This window comes from Anomaloglossus baeobatrachus, chromosome 6 (genome assembly GCF_048569485.1).
Source record: "Anomaloglossus baeobatrachus isolate aAnoBae1 chromosome 6, aAnoBae1.hap1, whole genome shotgun sequence".
In the NCBI taxonomy this organism is placed as follows: Eukaryota; Metazoa; Chordata; class Amphibia; order Anura; family Aromobatidae; genus Anomaloglossus; species Anomaloglossus baeobatrachus.
The window spans coordinates 363,174,850-363,199,155 of NC_134358.1; the positions used below are offsets into that span (position 1 = coordinate 363,174,850).

Sequence of the window (24,306 nt, forward strand, 5' to 3'; positions counted from 1 at the left end):
AATCTACCAAGGAAAACATGGGTTACTCTAAATTGTATGAGAACAAACTTTGGCGTCTGGGCAAATTTTATGTATAAGTGGGGAAAATATGACTCTCCGACCTGTGACTGTGGAGAAGATAGTCAAACTATCCAGCACATTGTTGAGGAGTGCCCCCTGAGATCCTACCATGGTGACAAGAATGATTTCTATACTGTAAATGATAACGCTATTGCATATATCGAAAATCTTGATATTCAACTTTGATTGTTATCCTTTTGATATTTTTCAATCACTGTCTATTTTCTGGTGTTTATTTTTATATGATGGTAAGGTATATATTCATACGATTAAATAAATAAATTATATCATTGGGACGTTGAAATATAACATTTTAGTGGTAAAATTGTAATTTTTTAACTGCAAATTTGTCAGTTACAGTGCTGGCCAAAAGTATTGACACCCCTGCAATTCTGTCAGATAATACTCAGTTTCTTCTTGAAAATGATTGCAATCACAAATTCTTTGATATTATTCTCTTCATTTATTTTGCTTGCAATGAAAAAACACAGAGAATGAAACAAAAATCAAATCATTGATCATTTCACACAAAACTCCAAAAATGGGCCAGACAAAAGTATTAGCACCCTTAGCCTAATACTTGGTTGCACAACCTTTAGACAAAATAACTGCGAACAACCACTTCCGGTAACCATCAATGAGTTTCTTACAATGCTGTGCTGGAATTTTAGACCATTCTTCTTTGGCAAACTGATCCAGGTCCCTGAGATTTGAAGGGTGCCTTCTCCAAACTACCATTTTGAGATCTCTCCACAGGTGTTCTATGGGATTCAGGTCTGAACTCATTGCTGGCCACTTTAGTAGTCTCCAGTGCTTTCTCTCAAACCATTTTCTAGTGCTTTTTGAAGTGTGTTTTGGGTCATTGTCCTGCTGGTAGACCCATGACCTCTGAGGGAAACCCAGCTTTCTCACCCTTGGCCCTACATTATGCTGCAAAATTTGTTGGTAGTCTTCAGACTTCATAATGCCATGCACACGGTCAAGCAGTCCAGTGCCAGAGGCAGCAAAGCAACCCCAAAACATCAGGGAACCTCCGCCATGTTTGACTGTAGGGACCGTGTTCTTTTCTTTAAATGCCTCTTTTTTTTCCTGTAAACTCTATTTTGATGGCTTTTCTCAAAAAGCTCTACTTTTGTCTCATCTGACCAGAGAACATTCTTCCAAAACGTTTTAGGCTTTCTCAGGTAAGTTTTGGCAAACTCCAACCTGGCTTTTTTAATGTCTCGGGGTAAGAAGTGGGGTCTTCCTGGGTATCCTACCATACAGTCCCTTTTCATTCAGACGCCGACGGATAGTATGGGTCGACACTGTTGTACCCTCGGACTGCAGGGCAGCTTGAACTTGTTTGGATGTTAGTCGAGGTTCTTTATTCACCACCCGTACAATCTTGCATTGAAATCTCTCGTCAAATTTTCTTTTCCTTCCACAACTAGGGAGGTTAGCCACAGTGCCATGGGCTTTAAAGTTCTTGATGACACTGCGCACTGTAGACACAGGAACTTTCAGGTCTTTGGAGATGGACTTGTAGCCTTGAGATTGCTCATGCTTCCTCACAATTTGGATTCTCAAGTCCTCAGACAGTTCTTTGGTATTCATTTTTTTCTCCATTCTCAATGTGGAACACACAAGGACACAGGACAGAGGTTAAGTCAACTTTAATCCATGTCAACTGGCTGCAAGTGTGATTTAGTTACTGCCAACACCTGTTAGGTGCCACAGGTATGTTACAGGTGCTGTTAATTACACAAATTGGAGAAGCATCACATGATTTTAAAAACAGTGCCAATACTTTTGTCCACCCCCTTTTTTATGTTTGGTGTGGAATTATCTCCAATTTGGCTTTATGACAATTTTTTTTTTTCATTGAAGACAAATTAAATGAAGATAATAATACCAAAGAATTTGTGATTGCAATCATTTTCAGGAAGAAACTGAGTATTCTCTGACAGAATTGCAGGATTGCAGGGGTGCCAATACTTTTGGCCAGCACCGTACACAAGGATTACAAGGTGAAATAGGACCCAACAATTTATTCTGAACATGGTGATGCCCTATATATTGATAGAAACTACTGTTTGATCCCACGTCAGGGGTTTTGCATGAATCACAGTTTTGGAGATTTACACGGAAATGTCAACATAAACGCTCAACGGAGAGCACAGAATAAATGTCAACTGAGCCTTATTTCAATTTTTTGAGGGGGGATAAAATGAAAAAAATAACAGTACAAGAATAGTTCTTATTTTTATTTTTGTATGTTTGTACAGTTTAACATGCAGCATTAGTAATAGGATGGATTTATTCTTCAGGTCGGGGCGATTACAATGATTTCAGATTTATATTGTTTTTTTTTAATATTTTGCTATTATCACACAGTAAAAATGTTTTGTTTTTTTGTATAAGTAGTTTTTCCATCGCCATGTTCTAACAGGTTTAACGATTTAATTTTTTGTCAAACAGAGCTGTATGAGGGCTTACTTTTTGTGCAAATGATTGAAGATTTTTTGGTACCATTTGGGGATACATGATATTTTTTAATCACTTTTTAGTCAGATTTTTCAGATGCAGACCAATTTATTCTTGGGGTCAGTAAGGTTATAGCAATGCCAGATTTATAGTAGGGCTCTTTTTTGCAGGACAGTTTGACAATTTAATTCTGTATTACTTTTTACATATGACTTTTTGATCGCTTTTTATTCAATTTTTTGTGTGTCAGTATGATGAAAAAAGTGACATTTTTGTCTTGTTTTCTAATATTTTGTATGCTCACAGTATGGAATAAATAGCATGACAGTTTTATAGTTCAGATCGTTTCATTTGCGGAGTTACTAATTATGTGTACGTTTTTCTATTTATTATTTGTTTTAATGCAAACGCTGTGTTTTTAATGGTCAAACGGGTTTTCGTGATTTATGAGCACTTTATTTGTGTATTTCTTATATATTTTATTTAATTTTTTTACTTTATCACTTAGTTCCACTGCGGGACATGAATATTTTTTACTTTGATCACTGGTCTCATGTCCTGCAGTGCCGAAGACCTGTCAGTGATTCACTGACTGTGCTGTTAGACCTTGCGTATAGCAGGATCTAACAGGCCACCATACCTTGGGGTCATCAGACACCCATATGCCATAACATGTTGTAGCGGGTTTTTCATTCTACCACAAGTATCTGCAACATTCTGAATTGAGCTTTCTGGGGAGACTCTCTAATTCTGTGATTTGTTGCATGGCCGATTTCCTTACCTCTCAGACCACTGATATTGCACATTGCTGCGAACACTGATGACTCCATCTCAATGTTTCTTATTCCGGCCTCATATGCAGCTTTTAAGTAATGCATTTTCTCCTCTTCTGTGTAGGAACAGATTGCTCCATCAAGACGTGCTTGACCTATTATTTCAAAATATAATATAAGAAAATTAAAGCTCAGATACTGATCTCATACTAATATGTCAGGCTGCTCTCTATCTAAACTTGGCACATAAATAAAAAAGAGCCAGCTACATGTACAAACTAATTATCTGCTTCACTTTCCAAATAATAATTACATAGATAATAAATAATCTGTAGTTTTTTTATCCCCCTTCCAATCTTGACACAATCTTTTTAAAGGGAACCTATCAGGTGCAATATGGACTCAGACCCACTAGCAGTTCTGGGTGCATATTGCTAATCCCTGCATAACTGTCCCTGTATACACTAGCATAGATAAAGAGATATTTAGAAAAAGTATTTCTAAAGATCTTTTATTGTATGCTAATGAGTGAGGGGACTAGTCCCCTGGGTGTTAGTTCCCCTGGCTAGTCGCCCCCATTAGCACGTTAGTATGCCCCTGTGGGCGAGCTATCACGCCAATTAATGTGCAGCGTCAGAGAATGATCTCACTCACCTCTCCGCTGCCATTGCATTCGACGCTGGATTTGGGCTCAGTGCACATGACCCTGGGGTTTGGGTCATGCGCACTACTTCAATTTGAAGCCAGGACGCGTACGCCCAGCTTCATAGTGCGCACGACCCAAACTCCGGGTAGCTTCTGGCTGGATAAAAGATGAAAAAAAAATAATGAAAATTTTGGTCATAACCTGCTGTTTATGTACTTATTTTTGAGTACGGTATATATAGATTTGAAGCAAAATCATGTTTACATGGTCATTTTCTTTAATAATCTGTTGGTGTCCTTCCATTTGCATACTGTATAATGTTTTTATTGCAAAACGTATGTGAATTGATATCATGATTGACCCTGTGGTTTCTTCATTTTTCTATGGTGATTATGTGTGAAATGTCCCAGTTTTTGTATACCAAGGAAGCTGCTGCTTAATTATCAGTAAGGGCTGTTTCACACTTGCGAGTTTCTCGCAGTAGAGCAATGCGAGAAAAACTCGCATTGGAATCGGACACATGTTAGTGAATGATTCAGCTCTCATCTGCGATTTTTTTCTCAGTCCAAATCGGACTGAGAAAAAAATCGCAGCATGCTGCTTTTTTGCAAGTTTCTCGCACCATTTGTCCCATTGATTTCCTATGGAAGGGGATTAAAAGTAGGATCACACACGCGCACCAGCGTTCACATTTGCGAGTGTGGCAGTAACTTCGCTCATTAAATATTCAACAGATGAATGTGACATCACATTCCCAAAGGTAAATTAAATGACACGTGTAATAGCTTTTATATAATTAAGATGTTGCATGAAACTAGCATCGCAAACGCGACACACACGCGAGCAAAAAGCATCGCACTTGCGTTGAACTCGCACCTAACGTGAACTAAAATCAGCCGAGTATTTTTCAGCCCAGTCGGACCGATTTTACTCGCATAGACGTGTTTCCAGCCTAATACATGTCTTTGTCTGTCTTTTGTATTTTTTGTTGTAGTTTGTGTGTAAAAAATAAAGACATAGAATTTTGTTGAGAAAATTGTACAGTCTTTTTGTTGTAGGATATGTTTCTTAGTAGGAAGACTCAAAGAATAAGAGCAACAAAAGCTCAGCCAAGCCAATGCTGTCAGTACCAGATAGAGAGGTGGAGGCCTGAACACTAAAGTGCAGAGCAGTGAACTTGACCCTCTTGGCCACACCAAGGATGCACGGAGAACCTTAATTAGTATACCTGATTAAACATCAGTGATTACAACACTAAGTAAATTCTGTCCAGTCTGTAAAAATATAAATAAACCCATGTAGTAAACACCGTACAAGAAAAAATTGATGTCTGCATTACTGCAATGTTTAGGAGGAACTTGGCTGGTGCTTGAGAAGAATCCTGCTTTCAGCTGAAGTCTATGAAGTTTCTTTTTCTTATTGGCTATTAGGTATGACTGCAGTAACATTACTGCAATGACGCCCCTTAAAAATATGACACAAAAGCTATAAAAACATCATATGCACCCAAAAACTGTAGCAATAAAAAATACCGTTCAGTCTTCACACAGCCCTCAGACAGTTCTGAGGATCAGAAAATGGAAACACAATTTTTTGTTTTACAAAGTGCTGAATTGGCACTTGGAATTTTTTTCCATTTTTCAGCACATTATAAGGTAAAGTGAATGGTATCATTCAAAACATCAATGAAACCTACAAAAAAAATAATTTTTATAGCTAGACTGACACAAAAATAAAAAGTTCTAGCTCTTGGAAGATGGGTCGCAATTGAAAGTGCAACGTTTATTGAAAATAAAGTGGAAGTCTTAATGATCAGACAACCATAAAATGCCGTAATCCTCTCCTGAAATAACACCATTTACAAGCTAGTCAGATTCTGACCAACACAATGTAATTTTTTACACTTCTTTCAAGTTTCATACCTGATCTCCAACATCTTTCTGACTCGTTTCTGATTTCTTTAATGTAGCATTTAGAAGCTGTTGCTACTGTAATGCCAGTATCAATAAAATAGTAGTTAAGTAATAGAAGATGAACTTTTAGGCCCCAAATCATCATGACCAGCGTTGTCCGCACCGGTCTTGATGAGAGGCTGTGCTGGAGTCAGACGCTCCTAATTCATGAAGAGAGGTGCGTACCTCTTCATGAATATGCAGGGTCTGACCAGTGGCGTGTACCTTCATTAATCTCATCCTGGCGTACACAAAACCACAGCTCTTCACCGAGTACAGGAATCATGGCGTCCTGCCCCACCGAACCCCCATCACCCCCATCTCATGTTGTCAGAGCTGGGAGAAAATGGTGTGAAACGCCAAAAGTAACAAAATTTGGGTACAACTCTCTGACTTTTCAAAGCTTTTACGCCACAATTCTGGCATAAAAGCTTTGATGCATTGGGCCACAATGGCCTAATGTACATCCTTCATGGGATAGATCTAGAAAACACTAAACCCAGTTATTCTGCTATTTACTCCTGAGAAAAACACTTGTAGAAATATACCAATGCAGTTACCAAGATTTTGCAACAATATTTGTAAGCAAAACCAGAAGCCGGTCCAAAACAGAGAAGATATTTCTTTTTCTATTATAGTCTTTATTTCATATCAGCAGTAACGAACCAGCAACAGAGTATGTTGTCAGAATACCTGGCATGCAGAGACAAGCACCACCCATGCAAGTGATGTCACTTAGCTCTGAACACCGGGTATTCTGACACCATTCTGTTGTCAGCTCATTACTGCTGATCTGAGCTGACAACAGAGATTGCACTGTCATTGTGCACATTGCAACACTGCACTCTCAAGAGTAAAAAATGAAGACTGAACAAGGCTTGTTCTTTGCAAAATTCGTGTAGTTTTATTTTTATTGAAAATGTGACAGGGGAACGTTTCGGCCCAATAGAAGGCCTTTCTCACACCTAGTCACTAGGATGAAGGAAAAATTTGAAGCGACCGGTGGTAGGGCCGCGGGTGTGTGTGTATGCTCTATTCCAACAAAATCCCCATACTCAGATTTTACCGGTAGTAACATTTCTTTACTATGAAACATATTTATAACACAGTCAACCGAACTATCTGTGCACATGTGTATGGTGGAGTCCCCGGATCTTCACTCCTTCCGGGTACGCAGCAAGGAAAAAAAGAGAAAAAAACAAAGAAATGGCGGCACCTTTCCCTAACTTTCCCTACAATCACGTACCAGTCTATCCCAGAAGAAGATGCCGCTCCCACGTCGCAGGCCTGGAGTCTCACGATGATGGGTCCCGCTGCAGCGCTAAAAGGATGCAGCTCCTCGGTTTTCTCCTTTGATCTTCTCCCGCTGGTAACGGATTCTAGTCAGTCTCTTAGTCCCGGGGCACACCGAGCAGAAAAAGGGAGGTCACGGTTGTACGGATGGCTCCCTTGTGTCGGTAACGGCCCCTGCACTTGCACTCAGGATGCGATGCTCTGCAGTCAAGTTGTCACAGCCCCTGGATATGCACTCCGGGCGCGATGCTCTGCAGTCCGGTTAGATCCTCGGTGAAAACAAAGTCCTGCAGACCGGGGATGGCAGAAACCACTTCCACAGGGTGATTCTTCCAAGAATCCGGTTGCAAAAGAGCCCTCTGTTCAGGGAGACCACACGTAGCTCTGTCCTGGCTGAGCTCCGGTCTGTACTCTCTTGCCGCTCTTTTTCTTCCTGGTTAAAACACATGAGCTGTAGGGGATTTCCCACCTCTGTGTCTGTGATTGCACAGTCTGACACTGCCCCCTTGTGGGCAAGTGCTGAAGCAATGTTCAAATCCATTTCTACATTGATGATGCAGTCTGAATGGTTGATCCCATTACATACCCCCCCACTTAAAGGTTGGCAGTCCCTGTCAACTACCGTCGGTTCCCAGGCAGTGATGACTGCAGATGTCACAGGGGTTGGTTGAGAAGTGGGCCATATATACTGGTCCCTGTAAGACCGCCCGGGCGGGATCCCAGCAGTGGTGCGGTCAGTGCGTCTCAAGGGTCGGTTGTTCCCCTCCCCGTCACTGTCTTTACGCCCCACTTCAGTCAGCACTCCGGGGGAAGAACTGGGTTGTGTAGGTGGGTCACCGGTCTCAGAGTCGACGTGATCACTATGCTGGGAAACGTCCGTGACGTCAGTCGTGTCGGCAGCGTCACCCCCTCCGGGTACTGTGGTAAGGGAGTCAGGCTGGGATCGGCAGGGACGCAACATATTTCGGTGCACAGTGCGGATGCTGCGACTGTCTTCACCCCGCAGTCGGTATACATGCCCGTTGGGGTAGGGGCGTTCGATTACCCGGTAGACCTCAGTCTCCCACTTGGCTCGAAGTTTCCCTTGTGGCTTCTTGATACGGAGCAGGACTAGCTGTCCCAACTTCAAGGGGTGCTCTTGCACGGGGAGTGGGTCAGCATGTATCTGGCCCCGGATTTGTTGGCTCACCAGCCGGTGTACAGTCTCCATCTTCTGTCGGTGAGCATTTAGCCAGGAGGGGTAGTTATGGCAGACATCATCTCCAGGGCGGAATAGGTTCAGGTCATGGACCCCTTTTCCGGGGCGGCCAAAGAGAAGGGTGTGTGGGGTGTAACCAGTCACGGAGTGGACCTGGTTGTTGTAGGCCCATACTAGATCGGGAAGGAATTGGGGCCATTGGTCTTTCTTATCATCGGCCAAGGTGCGCATCAGCTGGAGTAGAGTCCAGTTGAAGCGTTCACATGCACCGTTCCCTTGTGGGTGGTAAGGAGTGGTCCTCGACTTCTGGATCCCATACATCCGATGCAGCTCTTCGATGACTCGGCCTTCGAAACAAGCCCCCTGGTCGGAGTGCAACCTCTCCGGACACCCATAGACATGGATGAACTGTCGACAGATGGCCCGTGCAGCCGATTCAGCCGTCTGGTCTTTGGTAGCAACAGCGACAGCGAATTTTGTGAAGTGATCCACCATGACTAGGCAGTACTGATAGCCACTGCTCGCCGTCCCAATCAGCAGATAGTCCACCATCAACAGCTCAAGGGGCCTGGATGTTTTAATTGTCTGGACAGGTGCACGCTGCTCAGGGGACTTGTGTAGTTCACAGGTGCGACAGGTTTGGCAGACGTCTTCAACCAGCTTGCGGAGCCCCGGACAATAGATGGACTGTTGAATCCACCGAAAGGTCCTGTCTATTCCGAAGTGGCTTTGGCCACCATCTCACGAGCCAATTGATCAGGCACCACAACTTGTGTGCATTCCTCCAGCATGTGCGACAAGAGAACCTTTCGGTATAGCACTCCTTCTCTCAGAATCAGCCGGTCCCACTGACTGAGCAGGATCAAGGTCCCGGTAGACAGTCGTGCCCGTATATCGGCGGGAGGCTTCTGCTGCCGCTTCACCCATTGTTTGAGTAGAGCCCATTCAGGGTTCTGGTCCTGGAGCCTGCACCACTCCTGGGGTGGCAAGGCGACCCCCACTGGAGTTCCAGCTTCGCCCACAACGAACTGGCGGTAATCCATCATCTGTTGGGCGAGCTTTGCAAAGTCAGGCGTCTCGTCCCCTTCTAATTCTTCATCCCGGTCTCGGTTGAGTAAGGGGTATGACACTCTAGACAGGCTGTCCGCATTTTGATTCTCAGCTCCAGCCCTATATTTGATCTTGTAATTGAACTTGGAGAGCCGAGCCATCCAACGCTGCTCCATGACTCCGAGCTTCGCATTTTCTAAGTGGGCCAACGGGTTGTTATCGGTCAGGACTAGTACTTCGGTCCCCGTGAGGTACCCTGCAAATTTCTCCGCCATAGCCCACGTTAGGGCCAACAGCTCCAGCCGGAACGAGCTATAATTGGTGGGGTTCTTCTCGCCCTCATGTAGGGACCGACTGGCGTAGGCTATGACCCGTTCCTTGCCTTCTTGTACCTGTGAAAGTACTGCCCCTAGACCCTGTAGACTGGCATCGGTGTGTAGTTGGAAGGGCAGGTTGTAGTCCACATATGCCAGGATAGGGGGAGACGTTAAGGCACCCTTTAGGGCTTGAAAGGACTCTTCCTGGCTGGGTCCCCAGCTGATGGGTCGTCCTCTGGGGCTGTTGGTGGTCCCTCGAAGCAGGTCATGCAAGGGTGCAGCAAGCCGGGCGAAGTTTTTGACGAACCGGCGGTAGTAGCCGGCCAACCCCAGGAAAGCCCTGACCTCCTTGATGTTTGTGGGCTGCAGCCAATCCCGTACGGCGGCTATCTTCTCTGAAGACGGCTGAACACCTTCGGCTGAGTTCCGGTGGCTCAGGTAATTGATCTCGGGCTGCAGAAGACGGCACTTGCTGAGTTTCAACTTCAGGCCATGTTCTCTCAACCTACTGAACACACGGCCCAGCTACTGCAGGTGTTCTTCAAATGTGGCCGAATAGACTACAATGTCGTCCAGGTAGATGAGGGTGAAGTCGAAGTTGAAGTCTCCCAAGCAGCGCTCCATTAGCCGCTGGAAAGTCCCCGGCGCGTTGTTCAGACCAAAGGGCATCCGGTCGAACTCGTACAGGCCCATGGGTAGGATGAAAGCAGTCTTCTCTCTATCTTTCTCGTGCATGGGTACCTGCCAATATCCGCTGGCCAGATCCAACGAAGAGAAGTATTTGGCTTTCTTCAGGGCTGTCAGGGATTCTTCGATCCTTGGCAAAGGGTATGAGTCCCGGGTGGTGCAAGCATTCAAACGGCGGTAGTCCACACAGAACCTCAGGGACCCGTCCTTCTTCTTGACTATCACCACCGGTGCAGCCCAGGGGCTCTGGCTTTCTCGTGCCACTCCAGCGTGTAGCATGGAATTCAGGAGATTTTTCACTTCTTGGTATTGCTGGGGAGGTATCTGGCGGTACCTTTCACAGATAGGAGCAGCGTCACCTGTGGGGATTTCATGCTTGATACTGGTGGTGCACCCAAAGTCGGTGTCATGCCGGGCAAAGGACGCCTGATGCTCTTGAAGTAGCTCTTCCACCTGGGACACCTCCAGTTTGGAGTATTGGGATACGTCCAACTGACACTTCTCTCGTAGTTCTCGCCCCGCGTTGGTGTCACCCGCGACAGCGGCCATGGCAGAGACCGTCACTGTCCAATCTCCCTCTGTAGACGGTACAAACTGGAGGGGGCTCATAGGGTTCACCTCTTCGGTTAGAGCGTAGACTCGTGCGAGCTGTGTCCCGGCTTTTAGGTCAACGCTCATGTTAGCCGTGTTGCCCAGCCTGACAGGAATTCTTCCCTTTCTCACTACTGCTAGAGTTCAAGCGACTAGTGGATTCTGCTTCCCTTCCTTCGGGGTGCGCGGCTCAATCAGCACCTCCACGCCTTCAAGCTGTCTCGTGGTGCTAAGGGGTAGTGAGATAACTGTCTCTTTCCCAGCCGGTAAGGTGATCCTAGTATGGCGGGGTACGGTGATCGTGGCCAGTGGCAGTTGTTCTTCTGTCATTCGCTGGAGGTTGCAGGTCCGGACCACTTGCTGAAAGGCACGGCGGGTGGCCCTATGTGCGGTCACTTCTTGCCAGTACTTGGGCCTCCTCTTGGTAAACAACACCAGATTCAGGTCTTTCAAGATGTTCATCCCAATAATCATGGGCGTTTCTGATCCAAAGCCTTCCCTGACCACGATTATCCCTCTCTTCCCGAGATCTTGGCCACATATTTCGGTGTTCATCCAGGCAACTCCCGTCACCGGAATGGGTAGATTATTGGCTGCTTTGATCTTGATGGCAGTATCAGGGTCATAGGCAACCCGCGGCTTTAGACATTCTTCGTAGAACTGCTCGGAGATGGTGGATACCTGAGACCCAGTATCCATTAACCCTTGTACGGCGATCCCTTCCAGTAATACTTCCAGGGTGGGGCTATTTGATGCAAGTTTGCTCCGTGGCTGGCTCTGTTTTCCCACACCCCTCTCTTTGGCCTCCCCTGCCGAGTGAGCCTCTTTGGAAGGGGCGTCTAGTTTAAAGGCGGCCGCTGTTGTGAGACATGACTTGCTGGTTCTGGTAGATCGGACCGTGGATGAACTTGAAAGTTCTGGGGGCAACGGTTTGCTCTATGGCGGGAGTCGCCGCATGTCCAGCATCTTCCCATCGGCCGGCTGGGTTGTTGTCTCGCTTGCCGGCCCGCCTGTTGGTCTAGGGTGAGCTGTAACACCTGTTTCTGCAACTCTGCCACCATCTGCTTCAGTTCTTCCGTGTCGCTGTTCGGAGTCCCGATACCAGATATGGACCTGCAAGTCGCGGTATATGTCTGTGTCTCCACGACAGGTCCCCTTGAACGTTCTATAGCTTCTTGTTTGACCTCAGCGAACGTAAAGGCCGGATTTATCCGGAGTAGATCTTGCAATGAGCGGTTAAGGTACGGGTCTCTCAATCCGGTCACGAACTCATCTCTCAACACCAGGTCACGGGCACCCGTACTAGCTATCTGTTCTTCTTTTCTACAGGCTTGTTCTAGCAGCACTTGAAGGGCGTTGGCATATTGAGGAATGTCCTCCGACTCGAGCTGAGTACGCCGGAAGAACATATAGCGCAATGTTCCCGCATATGTGGTCAGCCCATAGGTGTTCTCCAGCACCCCCACCAAGTCATCCAACGTACGCTGGCCCCTAACCGTCTCCATCCTGACTGTCGTCCACGCTTCCCCCTCTAATGTTAGCATGGCCATTTCTGCTAAGGTCTTAGGATCAGTGTTATACATTTCCCCCACTATCTTAAGTTGTTCAGTCCATTCAGTTACGGGATAGTTCCGTCCGTTAAACTTTCTCACCTGATTGACAATAGACGTCGGGGGAGCTGTCCGGTTATAAGTTACTACCGGGGGATGATTTTGTTGGTCACACATCCTGCCGACTACGCCACATGAAGCGACCGGTGGTAGGGCCGCGGGTGTGTGTGTATGCTCTATTCCAACAAAATCCCCATACTCAGATTTTACCGGTAGTAACATTTCTTTACTATGAAACATATTTATAACACAGTCAACCGAACTATCTGCGCACATGTGTATGGTGGAGTCCCCGGATCTTCACTCCTTCCGGGTACGCAGCAAGGAAAAAAAGAAAAGAGAAAAAAACAAAGAAATGGCGGCAACTTTCCCTAACTTTCCCTACAATCACGTACCAGTCTATCCCAGAAGAAGATGCCGCTCCCACGTCGCAGGCCTGGAGTCTCACGATGATGGGTCCCGGTGCAGCGCTGAAGGGATGCAGCTCCTCGGTTTTCTCCTTTGATCTTCTCCCGCTGGTAACGGATTCTAGTCAGTCTCTTAGTCCCGGGGCACACCGAGCAGAAAAAGGGAGGTCACGGTTGTACGGATGGCTCCCTTGTGTCGGTAACGGCCCCTGCACTTGCACTCAGGGTGCGATGCTCTGCAGTCAAGTTCTCACAGCCCCTGGATATGCACTCCGGGCGCGATGCTCTGCAGTCCGGTTAGATCCTCGGTGAAAACAAAGTCCTGCAGACCGGGGATGGCAGAAACCACTTCCACAGGGTGATTCTTCCAAGAATCCGTTTGCAAAAGAGCCCTCTGTTCAGGGAGACCACACGTAGCTCTGTCCTGGCTGAGCTCCGGGTCTGTACTCTCTTGCCGCTCTTTTTCTTCCTGGTTAAAACACACGAGCTGTAGGGGATTTCCCACCTCTGTGTCTGTGATTGCACAGTCTGACACTGCCCCTTTGTGGGCAAGTGCTGAAGCAATGTTCAAATCCATTTCTACATTGATGATGCAGTCTGAATGGTTGATCCCATTACAAAATGATAATCAGTTTTATACAATAATATACAATATTTACATATGTACAAATAAATAACACAAAACCATGTGAGGTATGGTATTGATGCATGGAGACAACGACAGAAGGTGAAGGAAAAGGTGAAGAAAAAAATTGAATGAAAAAGTCACATATAAAGAGTAAGAAGTTATTTATTGAGAAAAGATAGTGGCTTAGCATAGGGAGAAGGGGGGGGGAAGGAAAGCAGTAGGAAAAGAACAAGAACAAGAGGCATTGGCATACCTTCAAATAGGAGATTGACTTTTTTAAAAGGAGATTCTGCAGGTGCAGGGATACATGTGATAGAGGAAATCCACCAAGATTATGGCTGGTTTGAGCTCACAGTGAACAATTTCTGTAAATAAATGTTATAAAAACATGTGACTTATTATGTACAAATCTCATGTAAATAGTCCTTGATATGTGTTTAGATACCTGTTTTGTTACCATTTAAAGGGAATACACGTCCTCGGAGATGTGTATGGTAATTAGGGAGATATTTCATACGCTGTACCTTTAAGAATACAAAGTGCATTAAGAGCCAAATGTAGTGTACATTGTTTCTCTAGGCAAACCTCTAATCAAGTTGCTACCTTGAGCTTGTAGAGAATGGAGAAGCTTGTTTGTAATATAGCGTTAGCTATAAGGTGAGAGGAATTTCCATCTGTGAAAACAGTAGAGCAAATGACCAGAGTGCCATAATAGAGTGTCTTTAATGTATACATGTTAAGGATTGGTATAGGGCTAAATGCATAGTGCAAAGAACAAATCACCACATAGTACAAGGATCAACACATGGTGTAAGAGTAAGGGCTAATATTCAGTCTGTTTGTATTCAAGAAAGGAGCTGCAGTACCTGTGGCTTGCTCATCAGGGGTTAGTATGAAGCGGTGGACTGAATCCTCTAGAGGTAAATAATGGAGTTGTATTTAGAGTGTGCATAATAGTGCTTGGAGTCACTCTCCAGAGTGTTGTGGACATACCTTGCTGCCGCCTTCCCAGGATGTGGCTGAATGCGCTGTATGCCAGGGTTAGCAGGCTATTTAACGCCGCAACCCGGAAGTACCCAATGCCGTCCGCGCATGCGCGGTAAGGTTATGCGTCAGTATTAGGTTATGTGTGGTACCATTGAGTCTACAAGAGAAGCGCCCGCGCATGCGTAGTGCGTTATATTGTGGACTTAAAAGAAACACGCAGCACTGGGGACATGCTGGCCACATGTATATGTAATTGAGTCTGTTGTAGGTGGAAAGTAGGTCAAGAGACCTTTAAATGGTAACAAAACAGGTATCTAAACACATATCAAGGACTATTTACATGAGATTTGTATATAAGTCACATGTTTGTATAACATTTATTTACAGAAATTGTTCACTGTGAGCTCAAACCAGCCATAATCTTGGTGGATTTCCTCTATCACATGTATCCCTGCACCTGCAGAATCTCCTTTTAAAAAAGTCAATCTCCTATTTGAAGGTATGCCAATGCTTCTTGTTCTTGTTCTTTTCCTACTTCTTTCCTTCCCCCCACCCCCCCTTCTCCCCATGCTAAGCCACTATCTTTTCTCAATAAACAACTTCTTACTCTTTATATGTGACTTTTTCATTCAATTTTTTTCTTCACCTTTTCCTTCACCTTCTGTCGTTGTCTCCATGCATCAATACCATACCTCACATGGTTTTGTGTTATTTATTTGTACATATGTAAATATTGTATATTATTGTATAAAACTGATTATCATTTTTTCCTTCATCCTAGTGACTAGGCGTGAGAAAGGCCTTCTATTGGGCCGAAACGTTCCCCTGTCACATTTTCAATAAAAATAAAACTACACGAATTTTGCAAAGAACAAGCCTTGTTCAGTCTTCATTTTTTACTCTTGAGAGTGCAGTGTTGCAATTCTGACTGTGTTTCTGGACTTTGGTCCCCACATTTGCACCTCGGAACCCCCCCTTTTTGGCCACACACCATACATCTTTAAAATTGTGCACATTGCACAGTGCATGACTCTTCATTTCAGGGATGGTGTAGAGACTGTGGCAGTGACCACAGCCTCTGCCCCCTGATGATGCTTTGTTTGTGTAGCCCAGTATGCACTGGGATTCTCAAAGCATCATCAAAAGAAAGTAGGGGAAAAAAATAGGATAGCAGTTACATGGTGTAGTTAAGGTTTTTTGCAAAGTTTATGACTGATTTACAAACAGGAATACAAAACATTCACATAAATTTGGCATGGAAGAATGAAACATAGGTATAGTGCTGCTCAACATAATTTGTACCCCTTAATTTTTTTCATTCACTGCACAATATCTTCAGACATAAATTAAAATGCACCAAAGTTATATTCTCATGATTTTTTAATTAGTGGTCCAAAGTAATACAATAAAATATAGTTGTCAACAGCATGTGCAGCAATAAAGTCACCCCTAATTAATACTTGGTTGCATACCCTTTGTCATTGATGACAGCCTCCAAATGTTTCTTGTAGCCATCTATAAGCTTCTTGCACTTCTCAGTGCCGCCATCCAAATTAGATGCAGCAGGCCAGCACATATTCACTTAGATCCTAGGGGAGGATCAGGCAACTACAGTGGAATTAGACCACATCCCCAGACCCCTGGGGCCAAAACCACCTTGCAAAGCAAGACCTAGAGATGTGATATGCCATGTACACCTGTATAAAACCAAAGAACGTATTATGACAGCAGCCAGATCCAAAGGCCCAATTGTCTTCCAGGACTCTCAGGTGACGCTTTTCCCTGACCTTGCCAGACGTACCCTCATGCTGAGAAAGATTCTGCGCCCCCTATTAGCTCAACTTTGGGACAAAAACATATTATACAGATGTTGCTTGCCCTTTCAACTAGTGGCCATAAAAGAGGGCAAGTCAGCTGTGTTTCGCTCTCTGGGGGATCTCCCTAAGTTCCTTGGAACCTTTGAGTTAACCATGACAGATCTGCCTGACTGGCCACTTGACTGGCAAGAGGCTCCATCAACAAAGAGCAAGAAGAAATTTCCCAAGCAAACTCCCTTGGAGCCTCAGATATCCCAGTCTTGAAATCTCTGCTGCCATCTAGAGGATTCAAGAACTTTACTTACAAGTCGCTGTAAGTTGGGCCCAGCTGGAGTTGGTCCAATGCTCCCAGCAGCTTTGAAGCAGTGATGCCGTAGTTGCTTTCCCATCCATCTACCATCGGCGGGATATGGAAGTCCGAGATTCGTCTGTATCCATCCAGAAGGAAGAAATAGCAGAGAATGTCTCATGATTGTGTCTTTTTTTCTTTCTCCTCCCTTTACCTCATTTCCTTCACCTAACAATTTACCCTTCCTACCCTTCCAACCCTTCCCTTGACCCCCCTCAACCTGTGGCTGCCCTCCCCTCCTTACCCCCAAGTATTTATTTTTTTTTACCCCTTTTTTACAGTTTGCCACAAGATCCACATTGATCTTGATCATTGAAAGCACCCGCCCCTGTCGTTTGTGCGTCACGGGCAAATTGCTGCCCGTGGCGGACAAAATCGCTAGTACCCTTCACAGATACTTTCCTTCCTAGTGACGTCGCTGTTGGCGGCGAACAGCCTTTCTAAGGTGGCGGTTCGTGTGGCGTCACAGTGACGTCACACAGCAGGCGTCCAATAGAAGCGGAGGGGCGGAGAGCAGCCGCATGAAAGTCACGCCCACCTCGTTGCCGGAGGACGCAGGTACAATGTTGTTCGTCATTCCTGGGGTGTCACACGTAGCGATGTGTGCTGCCTCAGGAACGACAAACAACCTGCATCCAGCACCAGCAACGATATTTGGGAAATGGACGACGTGTCAATAATCAACGATTTGGTGAGTATTTTGCATCGTTAGCAGTCACTCGTATGTGTCACACACAACAACGTCGCTAACGAGGCCGGATGTGGTCACGAATTCCGTGACCCCAATGACATCTCGTTAGCGATGTCGTTGCATGTAACGGGGCCTTAAGTCCCGCGGAGGATCCATAGCCTTTCATAAATCCTTCACATCTGTAATATTGGGTTCGCTCATAGACCCAACGGGCAGATACATTTTTCTCAACATTTCCTGGGCCTCCTTCAATTTTGTAATAACTAATGTGTACTTTCCCAATAAGGACCAGAGATCCGGAGCAGGTTGCCGGACGCTACTAGAGGACTTCGCAGGCCCCCTTCCTCTGATACTTGGCGGCGACTTCAATCTACTAATGGATCCATCCATGGATGTCTCTTCGGGTAGGTCCTCATACTCCACCTCCTCTATAAACGAGGTTAAAAAAACAGCTCCATAGCCTGCGGTTGATGGATGCCTGGAGTGTTCTTTACCCAGACACGAGAGACTACACATACTATTCCTTGCCTCACCGACTATATAGTAGGATTGACTATATCTTCATATCCCAGACATTAGACTTCCACATCGACACAAGAATTGGCTCAATCCTTTGGTCCGACTATGCCCCTATATTTTTCTCCATCCAACTTGACACAGCTGAGAGATCAGGCTTTACATGGCGCCTTAATGAGAACTTATTACGGGATACTATCTGCTTGGCAGACAGCACCCAGACAATCTCAAACTTCATACTGGATCATGAAGACGACCATTCGGTCTCACCCATGAAGTGGGAGGCATTAAAATGTGTTCTGAGAGGAGTTCTCATTAAGCAGGGCAGCCGACTTCAAAAAGAAAGGATGGAGGAGATTAAACAGCTCTCCTCCCAGATCTCTGACCTAGAAACTACTCATAAACACACGCACGTTCAGGATATATTTACCCAACTATCTACAGCCAGGCAGAAACCGCTATCCATCTTGGACCAGAAGTCGAGATGTTAGAGAAAAAGACTTAAGGGTTGGTTCTATCAGCTGGGGAATCGGAGTGGCAAATTTTTGGCTAGAGCGCTGCATCCACGCAATCTGGCTACCCACATACTATTCATAAATTATAAAACTGGGAAGAAAATTCAGAGCATAAAATGGATATTGCAATGTTTCAGGGACTATTACCAAGACCTATACAATATCAGGGGACATTTCTCTGACCTCCCTAAGCAACAACTACTGGAAAAAATTAGAACATACGTCCACTCTACCAGATTACCTGAATTAGACTCGGTGATAAGCGCAGGTCTTGAGGAGAGCTTTTCATTGCAGAAGGTTGTGGATGTAACTAAAGATGTAAAGACAGGGAAAAGTGCAGGACCTGATGAGTTCACAGCAGGCTTTTATAAGTGATTTATGTACCAACTGAGCCCCCAATTCCTGTCCACATGTAATCATGTGTCAGGTGGCGGTTTCTTTCTGAAGCAGGCACTGGCAGCACACATAACTGTTCTCCCCAAGCATGGCAAGGACCCCTCCCAGTGTGGCAGTTACAGACCAATATCATTGATCAACATAGATATTAAAATGTATGCTAAACCTATCTCAAATAGATTGCAGCCGCTCCTTCCACAGCTGATTGGCACTGACCAGGCGGGGTTCGTTCGTGGATGTGAGTCAAGAGAAAACACAATTCGCGCAATATCCTTGATTGATAGGGTACAGAGGACTGGGATACCCATGTGCATCCTGTCGATAGACGCTGAAAAAGCCTTCGACAGAGTGCATTGGGAATTTATGTTCCAGGTCCTTGAGGCGACGGGACTACAGCAAACAATGCTACACAGAATCTCGGCCCTCTACACAACTCCCTCTGCTCAGATTAGGGTTAATGGTGGCACTTCCCAGCCCTTTGACACCAAGAATGGAACACAGCATTATCCCCCCTGCTTTATGTTCTCACAATGGAGCATCTGGCTGTGGTGTTGAGGTCCAATCAATCAATTAAGGGGGTCCGGGCTCCATGCAGGGAGGACAAGCTAGCTCTTTCTGCAGATGACTTGTTACTGTTAATAACAAACCCAGCGATGAGCATAGCAAATATTATGCATAAACTACACAGATTTGGCTCACTGAGCAACTTTAAAATGAACATGCACAAGTCAGAAGCAGTTAATATCACCCTCACCCATCAGATGACTGAGCAGCTCCGCATGTCGTTCCCATTTCGCTGGCAGGGGAAGTCACTGCTATATCTTGGCATTGAGCTGACAGCAGATGTCCCGTCACTGTATGGAGCTAATATTCTTAAAATCCTGGGTAAGCTAGAGACAGACCTCCTGAAATGGAATAAACTGCCGATATCTTGGTTCGGCAGAGTTAATGCCATAAGGATGGATGTGCTGCCTCGTCTGCTTTATTTTTTTCCAGACAATTCCTATACTTTTGCCAGCATCCTTTTTCTCACAATTAAAATCGGCCATAATTAGATTCGTTTGGGCCCACAGACGTCCCCGTTTGGCCTATAATGTTTTGACCAAGGCCAGGCACACTGGGGCAAAAAGCTTCCCAGAGTTCAAAAAATATTACTTTGCTGCTTTGGGGACATGTCTTCTGATTTGTATCACAATAATTTTTACCAAGTGCTGGGTTGAGGTGGAGATGCCACAGACTGAATACGCTCCTCTTGTGGAGTTGTGGTCGCCAGCTCCCCAGCGCTTGAATATTCACACTAGGCCATTCCCTTTGAAGAGTCTGATCTTGTTGCTTAAATGTTCTAACTAACCTCTGGGCATGTCCTACATTCCTGGCCCATTGACACCCATTCACAACAATCCTTTATTTCCAAAAGACCTGACAGGTAGCATAAGACCTGAAGTCAGGTGTTAATTGTGGAGACACGACACGAGGGTCAGTGGGTACTCTCGTCCGCTGATCCGTCCGCCTTTAGAAAGACCGCATGGCCCAGGACTCATCCCAACTGAACGCCCGACCTCCTTAACCATGGGCGGAACACTACTCAGACAACACAGCATGAGGGAATCACAATATTAACACTTTACTGGATTCCCAAACAATTAACGGCATATGGCACATATCCAGCAAAACCACAGAATGTAACTGGCAACAGTTTCTCACCCTTCCGCTGGCTCACCAGGGATTAGAATGTCTGTGCCTCAGAGCTTCCAGTGCTACTTACTCCAAACCAGCAGCACCCCACTTTCGGCGAGCACCCACCGAGAATGGAATAACACCAGCGTTAAGAAGCTGACTGAGGACTGCAAAGCCTGTAGTCAGGTGACTCCCAAGCTGGATTCCTTCTTTAGGTAGTCCGTGATATCTCAGCCAAATCTTTGCATTCGATGCTGAAGTCCATGTAGTATTATAATCCGGGTTTGGTTATGCCTTGTCAATCAGATCGCAGATCCTATATTGGTATCATGTAACAAGAGTCTACTCAGGCAATGGACAGTCCTCCTTCTTATACCCCTGAGCTCTCCATTCAGACCATTGGAGTCTTCATGATTGGTGGATAAGACTGGGCTCTTATTGGCTAGATTTCAAGCTGTATACAAAATATCCCTAGTAGTAATGGTCTCTGGCAGAGATGAGGGAGAGACAGCTAAGTTATATCGCATCTAGCAATACACATAGTAATACAATGAGAGGTTCGTATAATTGGTTTGTCTGGGTATCTGACCCTCACTGGCAAAGGCAATTACATGAGTCAACAAGAACTTTAAAACTAGACTCCTAAAGGCCCCTTTACACACTGCAACATCGCTAGCGATATCGCTGTAACGTCACCAGTTTTGTGACGTAATAGCAACCTCCCCAGCGACATTGCAGTGTGTGACACGCATCAGCGACATGGCCCCCGCTGTGAGGTCGCTGATCGCTACAAATTGCTCAGGAACATTTTTTGGTCCTTTGTTTCCCGCTGCGCAGCATGCATCGGTGTGTTTGACACCATTACAACGATATCGTAAGCGACTTAGAACCCAACCCATAGGTGTGCTATAGCGTTCCCTTTCCTGCCCCCTTACCTCCGATTGGTGGTCGCTGTTGCTTTCTGATTGGGCGGCTTTCACTGAAAAGAAGGCAACTTAAGCGCTTCCATGTTTTGTTTCAAAGCTACCTTGTTCCTGAGCATGCTGGTTTGCGGATCATTAGAGAGTTCTCCAGTCTGCAATACTATAAAGCCTATATGGTAAGCATCATTTGATTGAAGCTGTATTGATGCTGTATAGATAAACCAGTGTGGAGTCGCCGCACAGAGAACTCTACAAAGATCCGCTAACAGAAGCTCAGGAACAAAGGATATACAAGCGTGACTTTTGCCAATCTTTCCAAGCTCGGGGTCGCCAATAAGAACGCACTACCGATCACCAATCGGAGCTGAGGGGGGCGTGTAAAAAGGACACCTAGGTGGCTTCAGCACCAAACACCACACCCTTAACATAGGTGTGAGTCGTCAAATAGCTGCTGTGTGACACGTCCCAAATGACCAGCGAGGTCGTTCTGCAGGTCCGTATCGCTGCTTCGTCGTTGGCCAGATTTGCCTGTTTGACAGCTCACCAGCGACTGTCTAGAGCTTTGCCAGGTCGTGATCGCTGGTGGGATTGCTAGAAAGTCTCAGTGTGTAAAGGGGCCTTAAGAGTCTTGTAGAAACAATGAGGGGCTTATCTCCCGTTTATAAACAAACTATCATCATGTCTGGCTGAATTTTAAGAAACTTAACCCATGCTAGGCACTGACAGAGTCCATGTCATCACATTAATAATAAGAGATTTTGTGTCCATTGTGGGAGTGGGACTCCTCCACTCCTTCTTTCCAAACAACCTGATCCCCGCAGGCGCATGGCTTCGCTATGTACAACTGAAGAGCTTTACTAATTCCGTCGCGGCACTTACAATTCTGTGTAGACCCTCGACGTCCTTTGAGTCTCTGTGTCTGGGGGGGACCCACCAGAGCACACCACATCCCTGTTATATAAGTTGTTCCAGGCTGGGATATCTGGTTTGGAGGATCACCCTCCCTTTTTCTCAAAAAGGGAGGTGGAGTTGGGGAGAACCCTCTCTCCTGAGGAATGCTTGAAAATATTGCTCTTTACTCATAAGTTGTCATTAGATGTAGTGTCACAGGAGAGGGCTACAAAATAGTCTCCAGGTGGTACTGATGTCCTTCAAGAGTCCAATCCATGTTCCCATCTGTCTCTGATACCTGTTGGAGGTGCACAAATGATCGTGGCTCATACAGCCATACATGGTGGTTCTGTCCGCCCGTCCAGCGTTTTTGGTTAGATGTGTTTGCCCTACTAAATAAAGTGCCATCATGCAGATTCGAACCGACTCCGGAGTTGGTCCTCCTCTCCTTGAGCACTATTTCAATTACCAATTACAAGAAGGGTCTATTAAGGCACTTTTTGATGGGAGCAAGGAACCTAAACCCCAGGAATTGGAGGCAAACAGTAGTACCCTCGCGGGCGGAGTTGGTGGCTGAGATAAATTGGATGCTCCGGATGGAGGAGTTGGTTGGCCAGGCGATGGATTCAGAAGAGAGGGTGACAAGACTGTGGACGCCGTGGATTATATATAGGGAGAAACCTGACCTGATATCCTGGCTACAAGCCTTAGATTAGAGGCGTACAATTTACTTGAAATTCCATCCCACACATCAAACAGTAATGGGAATTGAGTACGACCCAGACGGGGTATCGACTTGACCTTACCTCCTTTTCTTTCTTTCCTTCTCCTCCTATATCCACTTCTTCCACCTTCCCTCACATGATTATACTGCGCAACGCATATACTACCAGTTAAGAATGTTGTATTAAGGTTTTTATTTTTCCTCTTTTTATGACCTTCCTAAATGAGGCAGAATATACTTTGATTGGAAGTCTAGTCACTAGGCACTTCTTGAGTGCCATTCCAAAGTGATGTGATCTGATGAATGTCGTTAAATCGACTTTACCTATGTAATCAAAGATACTGTATAAACAGAATTATTTTGATTTTGAGCTAACTAATGTCCTCAAACTTTGAGCTGTTACAATCTACGCATTTTCATTTGTAAACCTGTTTTTCTTTTCTAATAAAATCTGATTTACACTAAAAACTGATGTCGTCATTCATTGGCTAATTCATGTCACATGGGCACCAACAATTTATCACAGGTGATTCTCATTTGAGATTTACACAGGAGTCAAAATGTGTTTCCATACTTATCTATATATATAATTGCCTTATTCTGTCTGTCTGTCTGTCTGTCTGTCTATCTGTCTGTCTATCTGTCTGTCTGTCATGCTCCGAAATTGTGTCCTTACGGTGACACAAAGCTGATTGGCCGCTGGGCTCGCCATGGCCCCGCCCCCCCCCCCACGGATTGGCCTCTCGCCCCGGCTCTCTGCAGGCCCCGCCCCCCTCACGCAATCCACGCTCGCTCTGGCCCAACTGACACGGAGCCCCGATTCCCAGGTGAGTACACACACACACATCAGATCACACTCACTCTCACACACACCTCACACATCACATCCACACATCACATCCACACACACCTCACACATCACAACATGCTGGGATATCGCTTGCTTCTACACCGGCTCCGTCAGGATCCCGGCAGCGCCAGACATAACCTTGCGATGCTGGGATCTTAACGGAGGCCGTGAAAGCTGGTAACCATTATACACATCGGGTAACTAAGGTCCCTTAGTTACCCGATGTGTATCATAGTTACCAGTGTACACCGGCTCACACTCACTCTCATACACACCTCACACACACATCACA

The 24,306-nt window shown here is 45.5% G+C and overlaps 1 protein-coding gene across 4 annotated transcripts in view; it reads right to left on the reverse strand.

Moving 5' to 3' along the window:
- The window catches only part of UPP1 (uridine phosphorylase 1), a 178,422-nt gene that overhangs the window by 12,550 nt on the left and 141,566 nt on the right, over window positions 1-24,306 (reverse strand). For all 4 annotated transcript variants that reach the window (XM_075316557.1, XM_075316560.1, XM_075316558.1 and 1 more), the window contains one exon: window positions 3,308-3,454. In XM_075316557.1, the coding sequence (XP_075172672.1) occupies window positions 3,308-3,454 (147 nt within the window). The remainder of the gene's footprint in view (window positions 1-3,307; window positions 3,455-24,306) is intronic.